Raw genomic sequence first — 24691 nt, 5'->3', positions numbered from 1 at the left:
TTCTTGCTCAACGAGACCTCCGCGTTCATTTTTTATTTCTTCGTGCTATATGATCTACCTTTGTTGTACATAGATGGATCGTGGATGCATGTATATGAATCGCAGTTCATTTGCATTCGTGCAAGGTCTTGACTCGTTTATCAGTGTCGTGAGTGCTTACAAGGAGCATAATGTTGAGGCTCTTGGTTTCATAAAGTACCCACGCAGGTGTAGCTTGGGGGAGCTTGTTGATGGTCACTAAACACCCAATTTGACCATCAATATTCCACCCAAACCAAGGTAAAACATCATCACATGTGTCATATTTGGTTTATAATTCACCTAGTTCCACTTGTACTTGGAAAATTTATTTATATGCAGGAAAAATCACAAAAATAGACAAATAAGGAGCAAAGGAGGCAAGTGGACGTGGCAGGGGCCGTGGGCCCATAGTGCCACATCGGCCGATGCCTAGGGGTGTCGCCCGATGGCCCCACCCCCTTACCGTATGGGAGTTTAATGGCGCCCATAATACTATAGGGAAAATGTCGGCACCTACAACACTGTGTGTCGGGAAGGTTGCAGAGTACTGTTTCTACAGGCGTACAGGGTATGGTCCCTGGTATCGTAGTTTGACTTGTGCGCCCTGCCTTGTTTTCTCCGTTCGTTCCCTGATCCTCTCCGAGCGGGGGTCCCCGGTCGGTTGGTCCTAGTCGGCTCTGATTGCGCCAGTTGGAGAAGAACAACGAGTGGGTTTTTTGCGTACCCCGGTCAGAGACATGGGGTCGAAGTCGGAAGTGGTGCTTTGGCTAGGCCTTCCAGTCGGAGAGGCCATCCGGAGGCGCTGGAGACCGAAGTGAGCGCTCCGGTCGGAGAGGTGGGCCAGAGTCCAAAAACGGGCGCTGCTCTCCCTCGGCTAGACCTTCCGGTCGGTGATTGGATCGCCTTTCTGGCCTGCTGTTTAGATACTTGGGCCGACCCATGAGTTGCGCGTTGCCTGCTTGGGCCGAGCCTTTGCAAGGAAACTAGTCCGCGAGGGACCCCGGGTTTATGAACCCGACAACTTTACTTTGTCAAGTACTTTATTTAGTAATATAGCTTCGCTTAGTTCAAGTCCCGTCTTGCTCTTGTATATCATTAGTGCGCCTAGGTGCTTGTCCTTTGGCATTTGCATCATTATTATCTTAGTGTTTAGTTCGTTCATCGTTAATACTTGTTCTACCGTCTGATTAGGGTGTTTCAATCTTATTTCATCAGAGCTCGGATCGAAATAGCGAATTTATAGATTAAGCATGGTGCTTAGGCTATATCTTGCCTGTAGGTACGGCTAGATCACCGGATAGATTGTGGCAGTGGCAGGTGGTGATAGCCCTGTCCTTCCTCTGTATTCCACCATGTTGGGTCTAGTTATTAAAACGTAGGGCTCGTTATGCTTTGTGCCTGATTGAATTCAGGGCAAGTTCGCCCCTCGTACTAAGGACGATCTCACTATCATTAAGTTACTTTTGTTGCTTAAGATTATATACTCTACTTCTTACACAGCTACACTACGCTTCTAGTTACCTCTATTTGCGTGGTCAACCTTTTTATCTTTTCTTTTACGTTCCTTATCCACCAAACCCCAAGTTGTTTGACCTACCTACCTAGTCTACCTAGCCACATTTGTTGACACGCTGAACCGCCTTCCTTTGGGAAAATATAAATTCAACACTTGGTTCTCACCAAGCGAAGTGCTACACGATAGTTCTGTGCGCTTGCAGAATCCCCTTTCCTATGTACACACATACGAACCGTCAACAACAGGGATTGCAAAAATCTTAAGCAGTGCAATAGTGTTGGTATTTATTAACTTGTCACTTGTTTAACTAGCCACCTAATGTTTACTGACATTTCTTAGCATCACTTTTACTAAGTTGTCATCCCTAGCGATGATGTCAGAAATGCTTGCTGGTACTACCTAGCATCACTACTAGAATGATACTAAGAAGTACTTCTAATATTTTATGTGACTAGAAAGAATATATATATATATATATATATATATATATATATATATATATATATATATGAAAGGGATCTGCAAGCGCACAGACAATATATCATTGTAGCACTTCACCCGTGAGTATTCCAGGTATCGTTATTTATATTTTTACCACAGAGAAGGACGAACAGTTGGAATATATTGATAACTTATACGTATGATGGAGAAATAAACCATAACCAATATTCTACTCACACAGGGGTAAGTCAAGAGATAAATATGATAAGTAATGGTAAATGATAAATGATCACTCCGAGTACTTATTTCTATGGCATTAGCATGGCTAGATAGAATATTAGAGGAATAATTCATAAGTCATTCCTAATTACAAGTCAAAGCATCCATCGATTAGTGCAATTACACTTAGTAGTCATGCCTAAGATCAACTTCATATATACACATAAGAGATATTACTAAGGAAGATTAAGAACAGAGCTTGTCTTCCTTCATAACTAGATCCTACTTGTCCTATATTCGGAGAGTGGATTACAAAGGACTTAACGGGAGTGTCACATCCACGATCTACCACATGGCCCGGAATATAGAGTGCATCTATAGGTAAACAACGTATAAGCACCACGCTTACACAATGTCGACCACTCACCCTTGGTACCTTGGAGCGAGCGCTATATGAACTTATGCTTGAACATGATGATAATCAATGTTCAAGAAGGCGTTAAGCGGTATCTAGGCGATGACCCATGGCCTAGAGCCTAAACGAGACTAGGCTAGCCTAGGTGTTTTTCTAGGCGTTCTAATTTTTGTATACATACAGGTATATATTACCTTAAATTATCTCAAGTAAAGGAATAAATAAGAAATTTGTGAACTTAAGTTGGAAATAAAGGCCCGTAGAAAAAGCCTAGCCCACCTTATCCATCCACCACCCTCCTCCTAGTCGCAGGAACCAGAGTCGTGACTCTGCCTTCTCCGCCTCCCTCCGTGATCGTGATTCCTCTACCCGACGCCTCTACTCTCGTCTCCGACGACGACTGCCTCCTCCCTCCTTCTCCGGTGATGCCCACCTCCTCTCTCCTTCTCCGACGCTGCCTGCTAGCTGTGTCTGCCTCTGCTCCCAGACGCTCGCCACCTCCCAACTGCGCTCGCAGATCGCGTTCCCCCGGTCGCACCCCAGCCTCCTCCTATCGCCCATGGCCTCCTGGCCACGTTCGTGCCCGCCGCTAGCCTCCTCCTGGTGCGCTCACCGCCACCCATTGTCCCTCCCACAGGTAGGGAAGCCCTAGATCTGGGGGCACAACGCCTTTCCTCCGCCTACCCCCATAGGCGAGGCGGTGCCCCTCCGCCTAGCGCATAAGCGCGCGTAAGCGGGAGCCTAGCAGCGTCTTTTGGAACATTGATGATAATCTAACTATACTAAGCATATAATCAAAGTAGACAATAAACATGATAACTACGAACATGAATAATATTAATAACAATGTCGAATCAATTGTACCAATCATATGAATAATGAAAGATACAAAAGAGGATACAAGGGGCTTTACCAAGCCACGCTCTTTACAAGATCTAGAATCCAAGCGAAGCTTGCCTTCCTCTAGACCTAGCCTAGCTAGCTATGCCCTAAAATATGGTAGAGCTCTAAGGATGATTAGGGTTTCTGTCTTCTTTTACTGAATGCAATGCCTGAGGGAGGGGGTAGAGGCTGGTATATATAGGCCGTAGCATCAATTTTGAGCCCTCGAATCAAACCGATTTGAAAAAACGGCGTAGATGCAAACCCTAAGGCGGTGGAGAACCGACATTCGAAGGAGGCTGACAGTGGACCCCCACAGGCCGACCGGCCCCACCTGGCGGTGTCTCGTGGTCTTCTTCGATGGTTTGGCTTCTGGTGTCCTCTAGAACCTTCTGGAGTTCTTTTCACCACGGATAAGCATGATTACTTTTGACATCTAGGTCCACCTTGATGATTTTCTGGATAAACCCTGCTAAAAACACAGATTCACAAAAACTCATGAAATTTATTAGTTTAAACCCCTAAACCTATGTTGGTGATTATTTTCATGCCCTTATAAAAGTTATATTGACGATTTACAATGTTTGTTAACTACCGTCAACATATAGCATGGAGGTGATCAGGGGTCATCGGCTTTGGAGGGGCTTCATGCCAAACTATATGGTTTGGACGAGACATGGGAAAGAAGGTGAGAACCCACCCGACGAACAAGCTTCAATGGGTATACGGAATCACAAGAGGGATACAATTGTAGGCGAAACAGGGCACATGAACGAGAACAAAACGGTAAGGTGTTGAAGAAACTATCGTCGTCCCGGGGAACGAGAGTTTGGCATATAATGAAGTGGTAGATGCTCTATACCAGATGATTGATGCTGGGAAGCCAGATTTCCTTGATGAAAAAAACCAAAAGAAGTTGGAGATGAGGAAGCATGCAAAAACTCCATTGTACAATGGTTCAACTGTGACAAAGTTGGAAGCTGCTATTTTGCTTCTGGAGATGAAAGCAAGGAATAGAATGTCGGACACTGGGTTCAATGATGTCTTATCCCTACTATAGAAGTTTGTTCCAAGCCAGAATGAGTTGCCTTAGAACATGCACGAGGCCAAGCAAATGAACTGCCCATTGGGACTCGAAGTACAGAAAATACATGCTTGTCCCAATGACTGCATATTGTTTCACGGAGATTACGAAGACTTGGATTCATGTCCTCGGTGCCATGCCTCACGATACAAAACTGGCAATGATGCCATGATGCAAGGTGGCTACGAGAAAAGAATGGTCATGAAGGTGATGTGGTATTTCCCTATAATTCCTCGCTTAAAGCATTTGTTTGCCACAACAAAGACAGCGAAACTGATGAGGTGACATGCGGAAGGTCGAGTGAATGATGGTAAGTTGCGACACCCGACTGATGGTGTCCAGTGGAGAACTATTAATCACAGTTATAAGCTGTCGTTTTCCAATGAAATAAGGAACATAAGGTTTGGTTTGAGCACGGATGGGATGAACCCGTTTAACATGGTTAGCGACAATCATAGCACTTAGCCAGTGACTCTTTGCATATACAACCTTCCGCCTTGACTGTGTATGAAACGAATGCACCTTATGATGCCGATACTGATCCAAGGGCCAAGGCAACCTAGAAACGACATCAATGTCTTCTTGCAGCCGTTAATGGAGGAGCTACTGCAATTGTGGAGGAAAGGTGAGAGAGTGTGGGACAAGTACAAGAAAGAGCACTTTAAATTGAAAGCGCTGCTGTTCGTAACAATCACCGACCTACCAGGCCTTGGTTCGTTATCTGGACAAGTGACAAAGGGTTACAAAGGATGTGTGGTTTGCTTGGATGGCACTTCCGCTAAATTTATGAAACATAGCAAGAAGATGGTTTACATGGGTCATCGTAGGTTCCTACCATCTACGCACCCGTACCGCAAGAACAAAAAAACCCTTCGATGGGATAGTAGAAGAACGACAACCGCCTCAGTTCAAAACTGGAAGGCAGATCATCAAAATCGTAAACAAACTCAAGATCATCCTAGGAAAGGGCGCAGGAAGTGTACCTGCTTTGACGAAATCTGCGTGGAAAAAAAATCTGTGTTTTGGAAGTTGCCTTAATGGAGGACGTTGCATGTTCGGCACGCACTTGATGGGATGCACATTACTAAAAACATCACGGAGAGCTTACTGGGTACCTTAATGCAATCGAAGGGCAAGGGGAAAGATTCACTTCAATGTTGTATGAACTTAGAAGCTATGGGTGTGAGGGCGGAGCTGCATCTCTTAATACTACCCGATGGCAAAAAGAAACTACCAGTTGCATCCTGGTCATTACAAACAAAGGTGAAAGAGAGGCTCTTACGGTTCTTCCATGAACTAAAAGTGCCTACAGGATACTCATCAAATATAAGGAGGATAGCGAACATAAAATATTTGAAATTCAACATGAGTTGCTTGAAGGTTGTAGGGTCGAGATAGCGGACTAGAGAGGGGTGAATAGTCCTTTTTAAATTTAATCGCGTCGGCTAACCAAAACAAATACGGAATTAAAACTATCGGTCTAACTAAGACTACACCCATCTATCTAAGTTCACAAGAACCTTATAGAGATCCTAATTGGGCAACAAAGGTGTCGGGCTAACTAGAGCTCACCTAACCAATTCTAGGAGCAAGGCAACACAAACATATGCCACTAGTACTCCAAACAACGGGGGAGCTCCTACACAATCTAGCAAGTAAAAGCACAAAGCTCCTAAGCTTACTAGCAATACTCCATAACAATGCAACTAATGTCAAATTAGACAGTGCAAAATACTTAGCTACACAAACTAAGCAATGTGGCTAACAAGGTTACTCAAACCAAATTAATCACGCAAGGGTGCTACTTCTATGCTATAAAAACAAGAAGATAACTAGCAAGCTACACAAGCAAACTAACTACAAGAGCAACTACACAAACACAAAGTATGTGAAGTAAATACAATCTTGTGTGACGATGATGCAAACCAATGGGAAGACAAAGATGACACGATGATTTTATCCCGAGGTTCACGTGCTTGCCAACACGCTAGTCCCTGTTGTGTCGACCGTTCACTTGGTGGTTCAACGGCTAATTGGCATCACCCGCCAAACCCGCACGTCAGGCACCGCAAGAACCAACCCCAAAAATGAGGGGAGCTCAATGACACGCTCTATTAGAGTTGCTCTTCACGATCCCCGCGGGGTGAGCACAATTCCCCTCACAAATCCTCCTCCGGAGCACCGCACGATCTTCTCGCGTGCTTCGATGGAGTCACAAGCCACCAAGCCGTCTAAGAGGTGACAACCTCCAAGAGTAACAAGCACCACCGGCTTACAACTCGATCACCTAGTGACACTCGATGCAACCTTACAATGCAATCGCACTAGAATCGCTCACTCACTCGATCAGATGAACACTATCAAGCTTGAGTTAGAGGGCTTCCAAGCACCACCACATAAGCCACCAAGGCTCTAATGTGCTCAGCTACTGGCCAAAGGCCGTCCAACACTTCTATTTATACCCCCACAACTCAAAAGAGTCGTTGCCCCTTCACCGGGCGAAACTCGAGGCGACCGGACGCACCGGTCAGAGTGACCGGATGTACTAGGCCAGCATCCGGTCGCAGATCGCCGTCCACGTGGCGCTCGCGTTCAACCGGCGTGATCCCAACGTCGGCAACCGCACGCCAACAGTCAAGAAAATTGGTTCAGATCTCCATCTTTCATTAGAATGCATGATTTGGTTCAGATCTCCCGTACAGAAAGTTGGCTTATTCTGATTATCGAAAATAAACGAACTGACATCATGCCATATAGAAGTAGTGTGCTGATGATGGGGATCTCCATTAGGCGCTTAAGGTGCTGCATCGTAGTACTGCGAAGGCTCCCACCTGAGCCTCGACAATTCCAACTCAGGAGACTCATAGCCAGGAGGGTGAAATAAGATGAACATTCAAAAACTCGGATCAGCTGAACTGATTCTTGAAGAAGAAGCTGACGAACACCATACAGGGAAAGCCAGAGCACTGAAGCGAGTAGAGAAGCAATAGAGAAACAGAGGAACAAAACACTGTACAAGAGCCTATCTGGTAGGCTCACCAAGCTCAGCGACGGCACACGTAGGCAGCGAAAAGGCAGCGCACGGGGGTGGCGTCGGCGGCAGCAGGCCCTGGAAGCGGTGACTGCGGCGGCGGCAGCAGCAGCAACTCACGAGGCGTGGCTAGGGCTGAGCAGTGAGCACGCCAGGCTCGGGGGCGAAGGAAGATACTGGGGTAGCCGGAGACGACTGCGGCGGCGGCGGTGGCGCCGGCGGGCGAACCCTAGCGCCGCCCCATGGCTCAAGTCTGGAGTCTCCGCATTTTTTGACCAGAGCTCTTTGGCTGCCCCTTCACTATGAGGATCCGATGATTTGGAGCGGCAAGCAGAAGATTGGATCTGAGTGGTGCTGATGTTGATTTGGAGGTTAATTTTGCAGAAGGTGCATGGATGATCGGTGGATTGCTGAGGGATTTGGGAAAGGGGAAAGGAGAGAGAAACCGGCATTCCGCCTACTACTCATTGCTGAGGGATTTGGGAAAGGGGAAAGGAGAGAGAATCTTGGGCAGGAGACAATCCCAGGCGGAGCCAAGCGGATGAATCGGTAGATCAGGCAAGCAGCAATCAATCACTGATTTGGATGGGATGAGACTGGATTCAAGATGAACCGGATCGGATTGGAGAGGAAGGAGAGGAAAGGGGTAGGTGCCGGCAGTCCGCCCAAAGAAAGACCTCAATTTACCGACTGTTGAAGGTAGGTTTTCCACCAAAAATCCTAAATTCGTATTTAGGCGCGACGCAATGGCCGGGGACGAGGCGGAGGCGGAGGCGTGGCCCCTCCAGGCCGAGGGCGAAGTTGGGGAAGGACCGACGGAGGCGGAATCACAGCTTAGAGCACGTATTGACTCGATTGAAGGGTGAGTTCCCCGTGCTTCTGCTCCAGCTCAGTAAGATTTGTAGTGGTAGGATGATGGTATGAGATCAGTGCATGTGCTAAACTGGTTCCTGACTTCACGTATAGGCTGGATCAAAATTCAACTTTCTATCTCAAAATTAAGGGGTTTTTTATTGGTATCATTACAATTTTTGAAGTTTGAAAAATACCATTACTATTCACCTATTTTAAACCTTACCGTCACGATTCTTCCATCGTATGAAATATGCCACGGTATACATTTGACGAGGCCTGGGCCCAACTACAGGCGCACACGACGTCATCATATTTTTGTATGGATAAAACTACCATTCCATCTTACTCTCTCTATGTCATTGACGTGTGGACCCCACTAGTCATCTTCCTCCTACTTCCTTCTCCATCTTCTCCAAGGCAGATTGGCAGCTTCTTCCCCAACTCCATGGCGCTGGCCGCGCCCCTCCCTCACACACTCGGCCAGAGCTCGGCGGCCACCGGCGAGGCAGGATCCATGCGTCACCTTGGTGGAGGCGAGCTCAGCGCCCAGATCGGGAGGTGGTTGGCTGCCAGCCAGAGGCAGCGGCACTGTGGGCGCGGAGTCAGAGGCTCAGAGATCAGAGAAGATCGGAGGAAGAAAACCAATGCCGATGCGACTCGCCGCTCGCCAGAGCTCCCGCGCGGCCATGGTGGATGCTTGACCGACTTGGAGTTGGCCGTCAAGCACGTCCGCGCAGAGACCTGACACCGTATGTGATGCAGAAGATTCGTGGTCCGAATATCCATGAGTTCAAGAGGAGGAGCGCGCGATGGCGAGCACGTGCTCCTGGAGGTCCGCCTCACCATGGCCGCGCGGGAGCTCTGCCCCGCCATTGTCGCTAGCGCAGGAGGTGCTGGTGGAGATGGCCAAGGAGGCATGGGGTGTGTGTTCGGGCGAGGCTGCAAGCAGGGCGGAGCGGCGTGACGTGGCCGAACGCCGGCGAGGCCTGGAGTAGGGCGACTAGACACGGGTTGTGGCGGCGCAGCAAGGCGCATCCAGGCGAGGCCGCGAGCTGGGTGGGGCGGCGCGGTGGACGCCACTGCCCCCGCCGAGGCAGTGCCCTCGAGCACGGCCACCGTCGTGTCCCCCGGCGCCTGCCAGGAGGCAGACATGGTGGACGCCATGGCCACGGAGAAGTGAAGCAGATGGGGAAGGGAGGAGGTAGATGATGACTGGTGGGGTCCACATGTCAGTGACATATAAAGAGAGTATGGTGGAGGGATAATTTTGTCCATACCAGAATACGATGACACCGTATACGCCTGCAGGTGGGTCTAAGACCTCTCCGAACGTATACCATGGCATATTTCAAACTGGGGAAGAATTGTAATGGCGACATTCGGAATAGGTGAATTGTAATGATACTTCTCTAAACTTCGAAAATTGTAATGGTATGAATTCAAATAACCTCAAAATTAAACTGCTTGGTAACCCCAAAAAAGCAAGAAAAGATGTCAGATATTTTAACTTTGAGAAGGTTCTTGATTCAGATTTGACAAATTATAAGGATTTTGTTGAATCAATTGTTGAGCGGTACCCTCCTGGCTATTTAGAAGTTGCACATGTGCAATATTATGATGATGTTTTGAAAACCTTCCCAGAAGTAAAATGTGACCAAGATTTAATGTCAATGTTTAAGAAACACCATAAGACTTGTGCATAAATGTCCTATTTGCTAGGACTATGACCATCATTGGCATAATCGCAAGAAGGGTAAACCACAGGATATAGAAGCTATGAAGATAATAAGGTAAATGTCCTGTTTGCTCTTTATTTCTTGAATTATGCAAGAAAATGCATGTGATATTTTTTTTTTCTTATTGCTTATGTAGAGGAGAACCCAAAAAAGAACAAGTAAAGCCAAATCAGCTCATTCATGAGCACTAGAAGCAAGAAAAACCATCCAGCAAGTCCTGCAATGAGCACCAGAAGCAAAAGAAGACTTAGCTTGTGATTCTCCCCAATAACTTATGATATGTATGCAGTATGCATGTGGACTTAATGTAATGTTTGAACCTACAGCCAATGGCCCTCAGACTCAGACAGCAGATATACAGATGGTGGCACCGCTCCAGGATTTTGTTGATCTGTCTCCTCCATCACCACCTATACGATCTTGTAAGATTGCCAGATCCAGAAAGTTCAGTGATTCAGACACAGTAACCATGGATGGGATTGATCTGCAGCGCCAAATCCTGCTGATTGGATCAATGGAGTCAAAAGGAAATACTGTTTTGTGCGACGTGAAGAATTCGGCACTGGATCATGAGCCAATTGATCTGTCATCACCCTCGCCTTGTGCTGCTCATAAACCCCAGGCTGCTCCAGAAGGACCGCCACTGCGTATGGAAGCAGAAAGAAGAGCCCTCTGGGATATAAGCAATTTGCCCGAGAAAGAACCCTCCTGTTGCAAGCATGAACGTACCTGGAACAAGTGGCTGTGATGTGCTGGTGGAAGAATCACCATTGTTCAGGCATGGGACTGGGATGGCAGGCGAAACTGATTCGTCACCGAGAAGCGATGGACAGAGTAGTGAAGTAGTAGAACCCGCCATGATCGATCTCTCTTCTCCTTCACCGGTTAAAGTGGATAATAGTAGAAGGAATGATAAGAAGCCTGACCAGGATTGTGAGGCTGATAGCAGTCAGTCTCCCGAACACGACAGGAAAGCAAGGGAGCTCAGATTGTTTCTAAACAGTACAAGAGACGAGCTGTACTAACATTGTATTGGATTGGATTGGATGTAAACAGATCCAGTCACCGATTAGTATGACGGGAGCATATGTGATATGTACAATGATGTATGTTTGCTCAAGCTGAGCATGCCCCTCACTCTCACCTTAGCTAGCTCAGGCTGACGGGCCATCGGCCATGCCCTGAGCACGGGCAGAGCTGCAGATGAAGGCAGCGATGCAGTGCAGAGCAACATGACCAAGGGTCCAAGGCAGACCTTGGATTTATATGTGGGATGGGAATTTGGTTCGCCGTGTGGGATGGGAATTTGGTTCGCCGCGTGGCCTCGTGTCGTGCCTGAGCCAGGATCCAAATAGGCGGGAGACCTCGTCACGTCTCCGTCGATCAGATTTGCTTGCTTCATTTCCTTGCTCGGTTCATTTTTCATGCAAATTTGTTTTCAGCTGGATTTCATTGAACAAAAAAACAAGTAACGGCTGCGGCATCGATCATTGCCTTCTTTCCATTTTAATAATCGGCTTTCATCGGCTTTTAGTCGTTTAGGCCTTGTTTGGATGCATGTGTATTCACTTCAATCCACATGTATTGGAGTGGAACGAAACAGAACTTAGTTTAATTTTAAACCAATCTACTTCAACACATATAAATTAAGATGAATACATGCGCTTCCAAACAAGGCTTTAACAGGGATTTGCAGTGTACTTGCCATGTGTATCGAAGGAGAACAAACCTTTGGATTGTCTTCAGTTGGACGGGGAAATCCAATTGGCAGCCTAGACAGATAGCATTCATTCTCAGGCAGGCACAACACAGAAGATAAGTATATAGTCCTATAGACATTTAGCGAGTAAGCACATTTAGCTTAGCTGCAAACAAGGGCAACAGGAAATTAAAAAATAAGTAAACACAGTTTCTAACATAAAATAAAATCAACTCTCCATTTTAACAGTATATAGCATCTTTGGTATCACATCTACTGGTGGTACAACACAGTTATAGTGCAGGTGGGTTCAGGTATTGGAACCAGCAGAGAAAGTGAATACCAATCCAGCTATCAGAGCAACCAGTAGCACGATCAGAGCAGCTACGATGTTGAAATTCCCACCACCTTGCCTTTTGCTTGAATCATCGTTCTGTACAGAATGACTGTCCTTCAGCTTGCTGGATCCACCATGTCCTCCGCTGCGAGATCCAGGCACCATATCCCAAAAGGATTCTAGTGTGCTACAAGCTGCTGCACTTTCTGATTCGAGGATTGCAGAGCTCTCCACGGCTGTTTCCAGTGCTAACACTTCCTTGCAGCGATCCATTGCATCCTGAAAGTCATGTGAGCCAAAAGGGTGTCAGGTGTTTTAGCAGAATTGAGAATGCTACACACTTCCACTCTAGTAGGACTCAAGGAGAGGAAATGAAATATTGTGGGCACTGCAAAACTACCTCTGTTGTCTCTGATTGTTGCAAGTAATCACAAACATAGGTGCCACTCAACCAAGGTATCAGAACTCTTCTTGGGAATGAGAAACTGCAAGGTTCTCTGTTTGAAGGGGAAAACGGATAATCAGTTGTGAGACTTGTTGTCTATCATCAACAGAGGAAAGGAAGCCTATTAAGCTCAATACAATAATGTCATTATGCAATGACTCAATATGTTCTACAGCATATAATAAAGGCTATCTACAGCATATGTACCTCAACTCATGAAATATAACTTGAGTAGTCTTCTGAGATGGTGATTTCTCCAATTCATCAGTGGCAGGGCCATCATCTGCCTCATCGAGGATTATATCCAACCTGCTTTTTAGACTTGTAATGATGTCTGCCTAGATACAGAGGAAGAGAAGCAGCACATACAAAAAGTTGTTAGTTTTCGTAACTAAAATGATGCTTCAAACAAGAATTGGCTTCAGCTATGCTTATGCAATAGTGCGAGCTAAATTAAACTTCTGCCCCTCCGCCAGAATCTACATCAGTCAAATCAATGCCCACTCTACAAAAACATCATATGTACTGAAACCAATCAAACTAATTTCGAACAAGAATCTTGAGATTCAAAATTCAACTGAAAAATACCAAAAAAAAAAAGTCGCGTCATGTTTTGATCACCAATGCATCAACAATCCCTTCTGAAGTCTTACATGGAGGACTCAAACAAATGCATATGAAGTAGATTGCCAAAGACAACTGCCTATAAAGCGCTTGTAACAAACTGAAACTGATATTACGTATACACACAGCATGGAAAACAATGCAACTAGGTGAAAAATACAAAACAGTTGAGATTGATATTTGAACTACCTTTAGATCAGATATAGCTTCTGAAATAGATTCTCTGGGGCCTAAATACGCCAAGGCGCTGACAGATCCGACAAAGCGAATAAGCCCAGCAACTCCCTCTAAACTGCAATCTTTAGTGCAACCGTACAATGTTAGGCCCTCATAACGACATCAACAGAAATGTGCCATCAAACAGAACAGGAAACGGCATAAGCTGAGGCACACCTTCAACAGGCGCATCATTATTGAATGGCACAAGAAAATCAACTTGGTGTGGGCCCTCTGTACTAATGTTCATGTCTTCTGAAAACTGCTTGGAAAAAGTAGGTGCAAAAATGCATAATTAGCAAGCTGTTGTAGAAGGAGCAGCATTCTCAAATATAATCAGCAACTCTGTTTGTAATTAGTTTTGAGTGTTGAACTAATAAGCATGTATACCAGTGGCTCCTAGAAGCTGGAAGCTACAGAAGAAGAAAAAAAAAAGGTGTGAATGGGTAACCTTTTTTGTGCTTTTTATGCTATGGCTCATTCAGTTAATAAATTTTATTTTATTATTTCAAGTGCAGATGTTAGATGTTCTTACATAATATGATATGATGAATTATCGGCAATGGGTTCAAGGGAATGGCATAATTTATATGGAATATTAATTTATGTAGTGGACAGTCCACTTTAAGAATTGCCTATTGGAACTTCAATTCAATTCAGAAATTCATTTCCCCAGAACGCACCATGTGTGGCAGCACTGGGTACGCGCCCTTTATTCAGATTGCTGATTGTCATATGAAGTGAATCAGTTTGACCTTAGAGCTTCTGAGAGCAGGTCTACGAAAGTCAATAAAACCTTTTAAGCTACTGCAGATCTAGGTGATGAGCATTCCTAAGTTTGTGGCATCGGCATCTGTGTACTTCTCCAACTGCAGATCTGCAATAGAGGCTAAGAATTGTAACTTACCAGATGCCCATCGACCAAAGCTCTGGCATTCTGCACTTCCTCTGTGAGATGACTGATTGCCTTCAAAATAACTCTTTTAAACGGCTCAGCTTGAACAGATGTTAGCCTATGCCAATAAGTGTAGTAATTAGAGACTCAAACCAGATAAACTGGTATTGTCTGTCTGTGTCATAAAGATACAAGAAATACCAAATTTAGTACCTTATCTCAAAACTATATGTGCATCTGAAAGTTTGAAGAGAAGATAATAGTTTGCTGTATTTAAAATCACACGGACGCAGACTTGCTGATGCAACCTCGCATATACGACAGGCCCATCTGTAACAAACGAAAACATATATTTCATAAATAAATCGCAGTCCATTAACATTAGCTGATAACTCCATAAAAGGATGAAATGTGACTGAAGAAACAAGATTTCAGGGGGGGGGGGGGGGGGGGGGGGGGAAATACTCCCTGTTGGTATCCGAAAGGACAACGATATACATAAATGGAGTTAATCAAGAATTCAAAAACTACTATGCAGATGAGTAGTGGACAACCAAACATATTTTATTTTGAGAAGAAGAGCACCAAAGTTAATAGCATCTAGGAATATAAGACAGCACCTTCGAGGACTGTAAGAAATGTGAATGAGCAGCCTCTGACCGGATGCACTGCCATAGCAGGCTTGGGAAATCGCTCGAATAACCTGAAAGATGGCATGCCACAGGTAAATAATTCACATCCAAGCCTTCGAAAGCATGGTATGAGCAAGCGGAGCCTGGCAGCTGAAGGAAGAGCCACCGGTTGATTGACTGAACCATAGCATTAGCATAAGGGGGAACCAATGAAACGAAGAAGCTGATAGTGCAAACCTGCGACAGGACAGCAGGGGATGTGGCCTTGAATGATGCCTCGGAAGCCCATACGTAAGCACCTATGACACTCATACCACCGAGCAGCATCCTAGACACCTAACAGCATGTATTTACTAGTAATACGCAGCAGATTGAAAGAAATCGCTGAATAATAAGAACTGATAGTGTGAGTGTGGCATGGGAGGGAGCGTATAGTACAGTACCTGCCGCGCGTGCTCGGCGATCCATTCGACATCGAAGTCGAGAGAGGCGTCCGAGGAGGAGGAGGAGGAGGAAGAGCCTCTGCCGCCGCCCTTGGAAGGCTTGGACTTGGGGGCGGCGCGGAGGGAGCATGCGGGGGCGGCGGCGTCGGTGAGCGGCGTGGGGAGCAGGGCGTAGACGAGGGCACGGTCGGAGGAAGCGCTGAGCTTGCCGACGACGAGGCCCACCTGGGAATTAACAGATGAAACCAGATCAGAGGGTGTCTCACGATGGATCGATGCTGAGAGTGAGGGAGCCGCAAGTACGCAGCGGAGGGAAGGGAATGGAGTGGCCGACCTGGGCTTCAGGTGGAGGAGAGGAGGACGAGGCGAGCGTTTCCTCGAAGGCCTTGAGGTGCGCCTCGTCGCCGACCACCGCCTTCACCATGCTTGTTCGTCGCCGGCTCCGGCGGAGGACCCGACCCGATCTGTCTGCTCGGCGAAATCAAGCAGATTGGGTATGGGGGCCCGGTCCAGCCGCCGGCCCACCAGCTTTAGTTTCCACTCCCTTGGACCTGGCTTGAAAGTTTACCATGCCATGACCAAGAGTCACGGACGGCTGAAGCTCGCTGTTGAGTCGCATCGTCGTCGTCGTCTTGCATTCCAGCAACACTCACAGAGAGAACCTACCAGCCAAGGCTCCAAGCCCGCTCGCACCAGCTTCTATCCAACGATCGGCCTCGGCGCTACTCGGAAGCATCCGGCATTCCGCTCCTTCCAAACTTGCCAAGAAACCAACGTGAATAGGGAGTCCATGCCCGAACGTTGGTGACCATCATATAGAGAGAACGTAGCCACCGCCACCGAGGACTCAGTACAATGCCAAAGCTCCCTAGTGAATGGGCATGTGGCGATAATGTTTCCCGCGCTTGGTCGCAAAGGAAACAACGCTCCCTCGCCTTCAGTCCATGCCTTGCTTGCCTATCTCGATCCTGTCCAATGCCTGCATCGGAATGCCAGATTTTTACAATTGAGGGAGCTCATGTCTTCCAAATCAAGTTATGCCTATGGAATGGAGAACGAAGTAGAACCCGTATGTAGCATGTTGTATGCAGATTTTGCGGAGTAGCAGACATCCTAAGACAAGATGCTTGTTTGATCGTCTTCTTTCTTCGATTGTTCGTCGTCCACCAAAGCTTTGATGAAAAGGCCATGATAAAGAAAGAGGCACATGCAAGCAACCTTTCTATGTAGTACTTTGAAGGTTGAAAAGACACTCGTCGCTGCCAGTCCACTCTAATTTCTCCAGGCTTTAGGGGGAACATAGGTTTATAAGCCTTTACCAGGAGAATAGTGTGGTAGAAGCTGGATATTACCGTAGAACAGATAGATTGGAAAAGACCGAAATCGCCACACGATCGTGTTATTATACTCCTCCGTCTTGCAATTCTAGCACAATGTTACATTTTATTACCTTCGGTTCTATCAATTATAGATAAAAAAAAATATCACTATTTATAATACGAAATAATATTATTATATTAATTACGAAATATATTCTAACAATAAATTAATTAGGAGCCACAGATATATTATTAGATTAATTAGGAGGTTTCTGCTTATGGCTTTGATCGGCAGGACTTATTACTGCTACGGCTGATTTATAGGGTTAATTTGTCGTAATATAGCTAACTGAGACTAGGAGAGATAATCGAGGGAGGACAGGAGACTGCGACCGGAGTTGGGAGACACGTTTCACGGTTCACAGCACTAGATATACAGTATACAGTAGCGGAGAGAGTGACGTCACTCAAAGCTCCCTTCAGTTCAGTTCAGTCCCCCAGGCCACCCCGGGCCGAAACGAACGAAACCCCCTCTCCCTCCCCAAGAGCTTTCGCTGGCAGGCAACTGAGCAACAGGGTACCTCACCACCACCACCGACGCCGACACCAAAAGCGACGAGGAGGAGTAGAGCCAGAATGGTATTGGGCGGAGGAGGTCCTCTAGGCGCCATCATTGGCCGCTACCCCTCGGCCGCTGCCGGGGACGACGAACAAGACCCCGGGCCCGGAGGAAGCGTCATTCGCCATGACCGCAAGTGCCGGGACTGGCCCTTCCTCTTCCTCTTCGCAACTCCAGCTTCGGATTCAACCAGGGCAACCCACTCAGGTACTCTTCTCACTCACACTCAGCTTCATCGCCTTGCTCCCCTGCCTGTCTGTGTCTGCCTGCTTCCTCCCTCGATTCGCTGTGTTGATCAAGTACTAGACTAGTAGATCTATTCATTTCCTTGTCCGCTAGCTAAGCGCTCGCCATTCTACCATGAACCCTTACCACCAGCCAAGCTCAACTCAGACATTAAATTTCCCTTACCCCTGCTGAAATCGAATATCCACCAGCATTCGCTATCTCGCATTTCGACTTCCATGCCTGCCTGCCTGTCTGCTTTGGAGGGCTGCTACAGAGGCAAGATGGTCGATCAATGTCGCCTCTTCCTCTTTAATTCCCGCCGCCTCCATTTTCCTGCATTTCCACCCCCATTTTCCTGCTGTTTCATTGGACTTCTTCAGTCGACGGCACTTCCTCCCTTCTTCTGCAACTCCTTGACACTGCTATTCCTGGTTGCTGTACCCTAGTTACTCTCACTAATTAGACAGTTATACTAATTACTTAATTAGTAGACAGTAGTGGAATCTGCAGCTGCTTCGTTCGTACTCAAACTGACTGCATCCAGTAAAAAAACCACCTACGCAATCTGCAGCTGAGGCTAATTGCACACCTGAAAAACAACGTAACTCGTGTCGTGGTTGGGTGTTCTTGCAAGTTCCAACCACAAGAAAGGGAAAGCCTACATTTTTCGTGGTGACAGTTCCATATCATGGATTTCATATTGTTGCGAACTTTTGCTTCTGCTACGGCAATCACCAGCTACCAGCAACCAACCACCAACAGTGAAGTAAATACCATTCAGGTCCAGGGATCAATCTTCTGTCCTATATACTCTTCTCCTTTACCTCAGTCCTCAATGCTCCACCTTATCGGTTTTACTTCCTGCATTCACCACTTCTATCACTATCCCCACTGGAATACTGGAACCTCTTGCTGTTACTGCCGCTTGAATCTGAGGCCACATTCACGCTAGTAGTAAACACTGAAAAATCTCTTGTGCAAAAGCTAGAGCCCTTGCCGGCCTCAAATTTAATATCACTTCTCTTAAGAAGATTCCAATTTCCTCTCTGGAACAACATACTCTTATCATCCGGATAATAACTACTCTCTCTCTCTCTCTCTCTATATATATATATATATATATGATTTGTTCCTCTTTGATTGTACAGGCTGACGTATGGACTGGACTACAAAGGGAACATATGTGGCAGCAGGCATGGCGATCCTGATTTGCGTGAGTTGGATGTTCGCTATTGGGTGAACCCCAACCAGGTCTACCAAAGTGGGCTCAAAACCAGTCACGTGAGCTACCAGATGCTAAAGCCATCTGCCTGATGGAATGCCCACTTCCTGCTGAAGATGGCTTGAATTTTGTTTGCGATTATCCAGAAGGTGACATACGCCTCTCTGTCGATGATTGGATTGACAGGGACTACGATTACTTCGAGTACCTCACACCAGACATGAGGAATAGTTCTCTTCAGCTGCAGGGTCCTTGTTACCCTGTCATCTTTCCAAGTGTAAATGGTAAGTCTCACATGAGTATCAGGTCTTCGATGTCTAGCAGCATCATACCAACTTTTAAGAAATTGACCACTGGTCACTAATTTTGATCTCTATGTCACTTCAGTCTACTGGAGCTGCCAGTTTATTGCACGGGCATCCAATGCCTCTTTGAAGCATTGGAAGGCCATGGGTGGTGTCAGCATCGATGAAAACATGCTAATAGATAAAACAATTCATGATGCAATCAACAGCAAATCTGCCGTCATCAAGGTTTGTGATGCTCCTGGAACTACTTGCGCTCTGTCAATTTACTTTATTTGTATCAATAATTTAGCAACAAAAGAAATGCTGCTCCTTTTCACATGTGTGCAACAGGTTTAATAGAAGTTAAAGAAAGTGTTTTGATAAGGAGGGGCATGTTTTTCCCTATAAGTTACACGAAGGATTCTATGAATCATCCAGAACAAGAAGATGGTAGCAGACACCTGCGATGAATATGCAAAACAAAACTGTTATTTATTAGATATCAACCGGCCTGTCTGCTTGTAACTTATCTGAACTCAAAACTATGTTTCCTTTTTAAAAGTGATATTTTCCATTTTTTTGCAGAGATATGTTGCAGATATTGGGAAGTCCTGGCCTGTGTTAATCCTTTGTGGGGGATTACTCCCTGTGTTCCTATCTGTGATCTGGTTACTCATGATTCGCTTTTTTGTTGCTGGGATGTCTTGGATAACAGTGGTGGTCTTCAATGCTCTTGTGATATCTGTTACAATGTTCTTCTATATAAAAGGTGGGATACTTCTCACTATAGACACACTAAGTATCATAGTATGACCGTTATTGTTTCACACACTTAATCTTATACACGATGTCACAACTGGTTGGATTGGCCATGATCCTTTGACTGTTGTAATTGGTGAAAGTGATCCTTATGTTAGCATAGGTGGACGGGTATGTTTTCTGCCCGATGTTGGTGCCATTTTGAGCAATATCCTGTTAAGCTGCTCATTATCTCATCGTCCATCTTTAATCAGGAGATAAATCACCTTCATGCTGCTTCCGTCTTGATGACAGTGATAATGATACTTGCTTTCCTGACTTCAATAGCTATTGCTCGGCGCATTATGATAGCAACATCTGTCCTCAAGGTATGTACAGTGCTGAATCTATTGGTTTCACATGTGAACCATTTTATTAAATGGATATTTTACTGGGGGGTTACAGCTAACATATGCATTAATGCATAGCTGATTGCATGACAATGCGTCAAACTGTTCATATGACATCATTTACAAAGTTTTTCTCATTTGCTTTTCCATTGTATTTTTAGAGCACTTATCTGAGTTAACTTGATTTAGGTTGCTGCAAAGGTCATTGGCGAAGTCCAGGCACTTATTATTTTTCCAGTTGTGCCATACTTCATCCTCGCTATCTTTTACATGTTCTGGTTTTCAGCAACGCTTCATCTTTTCAGCGCCGGTCAAGTTATACGAAATGACTGTAATAATGATTGCTGTTCCTATGATCTCAAACTTGGTAAAGTAAATTGTGACAGCTGTTGTGGCTATAGTATCCATTACACCCCACATATTGGGATCGCCATTCTTTTCCATCTTTTTGGTTGTTACTGGGCAACACAATTTTTCATCGGGTGTTCTTCGACTATAATTGCTGGATCAGTTGCTTCATACTACTGGGCACGTGGTGAAATATCGGTAAGTATCTCAGAAACCTAACTCTGGTTTGTGGTAAAGAATTGCAAGTACAAAATAGATCTCAATTTTCTGAGGATTTTCATCTCCTTTATGGCTTTACCAACAACAACAAAGCCTTTTAGTCCCAAGCAAGTTGGGGTAGGCTAGAGTTGAAACCCAACATGAGCCCCTAGTCACGGTTCAGGCACGTCAATAGCTGCTTTCCAAGCACTCCTATCCAAACAAAGATCTCTAGGTATATCCCAACCTTTCAAATCTCTTTTTATTGCCTCCCCCTATGTCAGCTTCGGTCTTCCTCTACCTCTCCTCACATTGATATCTCTACTTATGACTCCACAATGCACTGGTGCTCCTTTTATGGCTTTACCAGAGGGATACTATTTTTCATGTGACTGATGTTTGGTGTCACATTTGTGATGCAGCATGATATCCCTTTCCATCCTGTGGTATCTTCCCTGAAGCGCTTATTGCTCTATAGCCTGGGATCTGTGGCTCTGGGCTCGCTGATTGTGTCCATCGTAGAGTGGGTGCGATTCATACTCGAGTCACTACGCCGCAGGCTGAAATTTGTTGATTCTGCCCGTGAAAGCAGGTTTGGGAAGACAGTATCATCCTCATCTCAGTGCTGCTTAGGCTGCATTGATTGGACCCTGAAATCAGTGAATCAAAATGCTTATGTCATGGTAGGTATCAACATTCTGTGTCTATAGCTAGATTTGTGATTAGAAGGCGTTATATATGTGCTAATTTCAAGTTTCCTCCCAATTAGTTTAGCGTGCATTTGTAGCAGTATGATGGAAAATGCTTGTTATTCTGACCCCAATAGGTTGCTAAATATATTTTGGGATTTTGTACTACAGATTGCCATTACAGGGAAAGGATTCTGCAAGGCTTCCGTGCTAGCAACTGAGTTAATCATGAACAACATATTGCGTATTGGGAAAGTGAATGTCATTGGGGATGTGATTCTTTTGTTGGGCAAGCTTTGTGTTAGCCTGTTGTGTGCACTGTTTGCCTTCCTTATGTTGGATAAGCACAAGTACAGATCTGGCCATAACAAGATATCATCGCCACTAGTCCCCGTGCTGGTAAGTGATCATCAATCTTTGCAGCATATGGCTGAGTTCCTCTATCTTGGTGCAATTTGGATGAAGAAGCTGATGAGTGATGAACGCTCAACATTCTCTCTTTTTTTGGCAGTTATCATGGGCGCTGGGTTATATAGTTGCAAAGCTTTTCTTTGCAGTGGTGGAGATGTCGATCGACACTATGGTCCTGTCATTCTGCCAGGACTCGGAAGAGCATCAGGGGAGCGCACAGTATGCGCCCCTGCTACTGATGGAGACACTGGACGAGGAGAGCGAGTTGCGAAGACTGACACAGGGGCCATGAAGCATTGTCTTCCAAATACGAGTAGGGCTAGAGCTAGAATTGAAACTGAATGGTGTGTTGTCTGTAATGTTGGTTGGTCGGCTTTATTTGACCATGTCTTTTTTATTTATATGAATCACTGGGGTGGAGGTGTAAGTAATCAAGGTGGTTATAGTTATGGCCTTGTGGATGGATTATTGTGCTTGCTTGCTTCCCTGACGTAACTACCTGTAAGCTGTAAATATGACGGTGATGGATTCATAGGCTGTATCTTGTATGTATGTACAAGGACAACCTACTGCCCCTGAGTCTGTCATAGGTGGGAAATTGTAAAGGCATGACTACTTGCATTGCATGATTTCCTGCCCCTGAATCGTCATCCGGATAGGAAAATAAGCAAAACAATCCAGCACTAGCAGTGACAAAAGACAAGGAAAGCAGCAGGCAAATACTAGAAAACACGGTCAGACATTTCTGGCACACATAAGGAGGCAGGAAGTAGGAGTAGGACACTCGAAGGTGAGAACAGGAAAGGGGAGAGACTCGATGATCCTAGCTAGCTACTCTACTCCAGTATCCAGTGCGAGAAGGAAGAACGAGGACTCCAGCTTATTCGATCAGTATCGTGCATGCGTCTTGGCTGTGAATCCAATTGGACGTACAGTACATGCAAGAAGCTAAGGGCTCCAACAATCACCCATCAGGTATTCAGGTGCAGATGGGGAGGGCGTTGCAGGAATGGGAACACTTGGCGGCGCACTTCTTGTGGGCGGCCATGGTGCACTTCTTTGCGCACACCAGCCGCTTCAGGTGGCAGTCCTTGCTCGTCACGCACTTGGCCGGCGGCGATGGCTTCTTCGTCGACGTCGCGCTGCCCTTGGGCTTCTCCTTCTCCTTCTCCTTGTTCCCGTTATCGTCCTTGCTCTCCTTCTTCTCTGCTCCTCCTCCTCCCGCTGCTGGAGAGGGTGACGACGATGGCGAGGATGATCCACTGCTGCTGCAGCTGCTGGTGGTGACGACATCGTCCTTCCTCCGGGCAGGGGCAGCCACCGCCGCGACGGTCTTCGCACTCATCTCCGCCTCGGCAGAAGCAGAAACTCCGACGGCGGCTAGGAGGATGACGACGAGGAGCAGCAGCGAGGCCTCGGCGAGCCGGCTGCTGGAAAAAGCCATGGTAGCGTACGTCTGTGTACCACCGTACGTACACCCTTAACTCCTTCACTCGACCTGCAGCTAAGCTACTAGCATGTAGTAATGTCTCTCGATCGATCGGCAACAATGTGGCTACGTATATATGGATCGGATCGGAGTAGCGGTCAAGTCTTTTGCAGATGGCCGGGTGGAGGGTGTGCTCCAACTACTCATTCAACACGGTCATGGGCTCATGGCTGCTGCATGATTCGATCTGCCATGTCTGCAGTATCCGCCCCTTGTGTGCACCTGTGCATGTGGTTTGGTGGGCAATGGCAGGGGCATGCATGGGTACATGTACATGTAGGGATGAAACCAGACAGGGGTGGATCGGGGGGGGGGGGGGGGGGGGGGGGGGGCGGCTATGCATCAATGGAAATATGGGGAGGGTGAGGGAGAAGAAGAGGTGGAGGAAAGAAGAAAAATGGAGAGGGGCTATGCATCAATGGAAATATGGGGAGGGTGAAGGAGAAGAAGAGGTGGAGGAAAGAAGAAAAATGGAGAGAGAGAGAGAGGAAGAAGAAGCGACTAGCCTTCCCTTCAATCATGTTCTGCATCCGCCACTGAAATCAAACATAATTTTCCATTTTTCTACTTTGTTTGGAAAAAAAACAGAAGAGAGGGGGTTTCCACCATACATGATATACAAGTGAATATTAGACTAATCACTTTAACAATACCGTGTAACTTCATACATGCATATGTATTTTGATCCCATTTTTTATCCTGACTTTTCCACAGCCTGTTCGAAACTGTTGGTTTTTCGTTGCTAGTTCGTGAGGAAGTACTGCTGGCTGGTTTGTGTGAGAGAAAAATACTGTTCCTGACTGGAAACATGGTTCATGTGAACAGTGCGCGTGTGAGAGGGCTGGCCAGCACCAGCCAGCCAACCGCTCCAGCCGAACTGGCTTCCAAACATAGATCTCGCTTCCACCAGAAAAATAGAGAAAAGAAAGAGTGCAAAAGAGGGGTTTCTGTCTATTTTCATCCCTAGATACACGTCGCGCTCCACTAACCTGCATGCAGCGGTGCAGCCCAAGGATCCATTCCATGTACATCCAGATTTTTGTTTGGCGTTCGTGTTTCAGCCCAAGTTTTTGTCACATACGCACGGACACGTGTCAAGAACTCAAAATGTGAGTGCAACGAGAGTGCTTTATCTTATATCCTATAATAGGCACCTTTGTCGTGCGAGTGATCGACCTGCAACTCAAACCCAAAAGGTAGATGGGGGCACGTTACAACATGGATTGTGGTTTAGGAGTTTTC

At 46.2% G+C, this 24691-nt stretch overlaps 2 protein-coding genes and 2 pseudogenes across 2 annotated transcripts; 2 read left to right on the top strand and 2 right to left on the bottom strand.

The window, feature by feature from the left end:
* Positions 1–6917: 6917 nt before the first annotated feature.
* LOC136501128 (single-strand DNA endonuclease 1-like) lies at positions 6918–11677 on the top strand (annotated as a pseudogene).
* Positions 11678–11967: 290 nt separating this feature from the next.
* LOC136500573 (uncharacterized) lies at positions 11968–16186 on the bottom strand. Its single transcript, XM_066495949.1, has 11 exons — positions 15826–16186; positions 15492–15716; positions 15286–15384; positions 15037–15119; positions 14630–14746; positions 14429–14534; positions 13699–13783; positions 13495–13604; positions 12889–13019; positions 12637–12733; positions 11968–12515 (listed from the first exon to the last, which is right to left on the bottom strand). Exons 1-11 carry the CDS (start codon positions 15913–15915, stop codon positions 12210–12212), a joined length of 1449 nt encoding a protein of 482 aa, XP_066352046.1. The 5' UTR covers positions 15916–16186; the 3' UTR covers positions 11968–12209.
* Positions 16187–17286: 1100 nt separating this feature from the next.
* On the top strand, positions 17287–22534 carry LOC136501096 (choline transporter protein 1-like; annotated as a pseudogene).
* A 405-nt stretch (positions 22535–22939) lies between these two features.
* Positions 22940–23404, bottom strand: LOC136500506 (uncharacterized). Its single transcript, XM_066495871.1, has one exon. It carries the CDS (start codon positions 23402–23404, stop codon positions 22940–22942), a length of 465 nt encoding a protein of 154 aa, XP_066351968.1.
* Between the last annotated feature and the right edge of the window lie 1287 nt (positions 23405–24691).

This window comes from Miscanthus floridulus, chromosome 13, assembly GCF_019320115.1.
Source record: "Miscanthus floridulus cultivar M001 chromosome 13, ASM1932011v1, whole genome shotgun sequence".
In the NCBI taxonomy this organism is placed as follows: domain Eukaryota; kingdom Viridiplantae; phylum Streptophyta; class Magnoliopsida; order Poales; family Poaceae; genus Miscanthus; species Miscanthus floridulus.
This window is presented reverse-complemented; position numbering and strand designations above follow the sequence as displayed.

Coding starts and splice junctions, on each gene's coding strand:
- LOC136500573 (XM_066495949.1), bottom strand. CDS start 15,915: ATGGTGAAGGCGGTGGTCGGCGACGAGGCGCACCTCAAGGCCTTCGAG. Junction 14,747..15,036: donor ATTTCTTACAGTCCTCGAAG/GTGCTGTCTTAT, acceptor CGTTTGTTACAG/ATGGGCCTGTCGTATATGCG. Junction 13,020..13,494: donor AAGCTATATCTGATCTAAAG/GTAGTTCAAATA, acceptor CTCTGTATCTAG/GCAGACATCATTACAAGTCT.
- LOC136500506 (XM_066495871.1), bottom strand. CDS start 23,404: ATGGCTTTTTCCAGCAGCCGGCTCGCCGAGGCCTCGCTGCTGCTCCTC.